This window comes from Arachis duranensis, chromosome 8, assembly GCF_000817695.3.
Source record: "Arachis duranensis cultivar V14167 chromosome 8, aradu.V14167.gnm2.J7QH, whole genome shotgun sequence".
In the NCBI taxonomy this organism is placed as follows: Eukaryota; Viridiplantae; Streptophyta; class Magnoliopsida; order Fabales; family Fabaceae; genus Arachis; species Arachis duranensis.
The window spans coordinates 16,342,312-16,343,129 of NC_029779.3; the positions used below are offsets into that span (position 1 = coordinate 16,342,312).

At 42.2% G+C, this 818-nt stretch overlaps 1 protein-coding gene across 1 annotated transcript in view; it reads left to right on the forward strand.

Annotated features, from left to right (window-relative positions):
• Window positions 1–201: 201 nt before the first annotated feature.
• Window positions 202–818, forward strand: part of LOC107461098 (RNA-binding protein 1) — a gene marked incomplete in the record, with an annotated part of 2,411 nt that continues 1,794 nt past the window's right edge. Inside the window, 3 exon segments of the mRNA XM_016079554.3 lie at window positions 202–376; window positions 449–567; window positions 631–818. Coding sequence (XP_015935040.1) covers window positions 340–376; window positions 449–567; window positions 631–818 — 344 coding nt within the window.

The window sequence follows — 818 nt, forward strand, 5'->3', positions numbered from 1 at the left end:
AAATCAAACCGAACTAATTATATTTTAATTAATTCGATTTTAATTTTACTATAAATCCAAACCAAACCGACCCGTGTTAACTCCTACTTTTAAGAGGCACAAGTGGCCTTAGTACAAGCTTCCAGCTACAACTGCTACATAACCTAACTGGGTTTGATTAACATAAAGTGGGGCGAGCCCTTATGCGGTTAGGCCCGATTCATTGTTGAAACCAACATGGCATTACCCGCACCGATTTGGGCCACATCATCAACACCGTAACCAATATAGACTTTCTTTCTATTCACTGTTAACTCTTTAGCATAGCAGAGTGCAGAGTGCAGAGTGCAGAGTGCATCTATGGCGGATCCCTATTACCCTTACGTTCCTGACGGAGGTACCAATTATATCAATTCTTTTATGCACCTTCTAAACCCTAATCCGCTACTTAATTTTATTCTCTCCGCAGGAATCTCAAGAACTACCTTTCCTGGTTACATTCCAGCCGAGCCACCCGCTTTGGCTTCCCCTCTTCTCTCCAATTCCACCGCCTTGCGTGCTGCTGCATCTGATTACATGCAGAGCGATGTAAATATCTTAATTTATTTATAATATTCGTTTATCGAGTTAGTTAATTTGTTGCCATTTCAGGTAAGTTTTTTGCGTATGAGTGCATACGGTGTTGATGATGCTCTGCTGGCTTCTGCGGTTCGTTCCGAATCTGTTTCAATGGCTCCAACAGGGCTTGACATGAAGGCAGCTTATTCAGCTCTTGAAGACCCTACTGATCTTGGCAAAACTCGTGATGCTTCGTTACCTGTTAATCCGGTTGTAAGTAA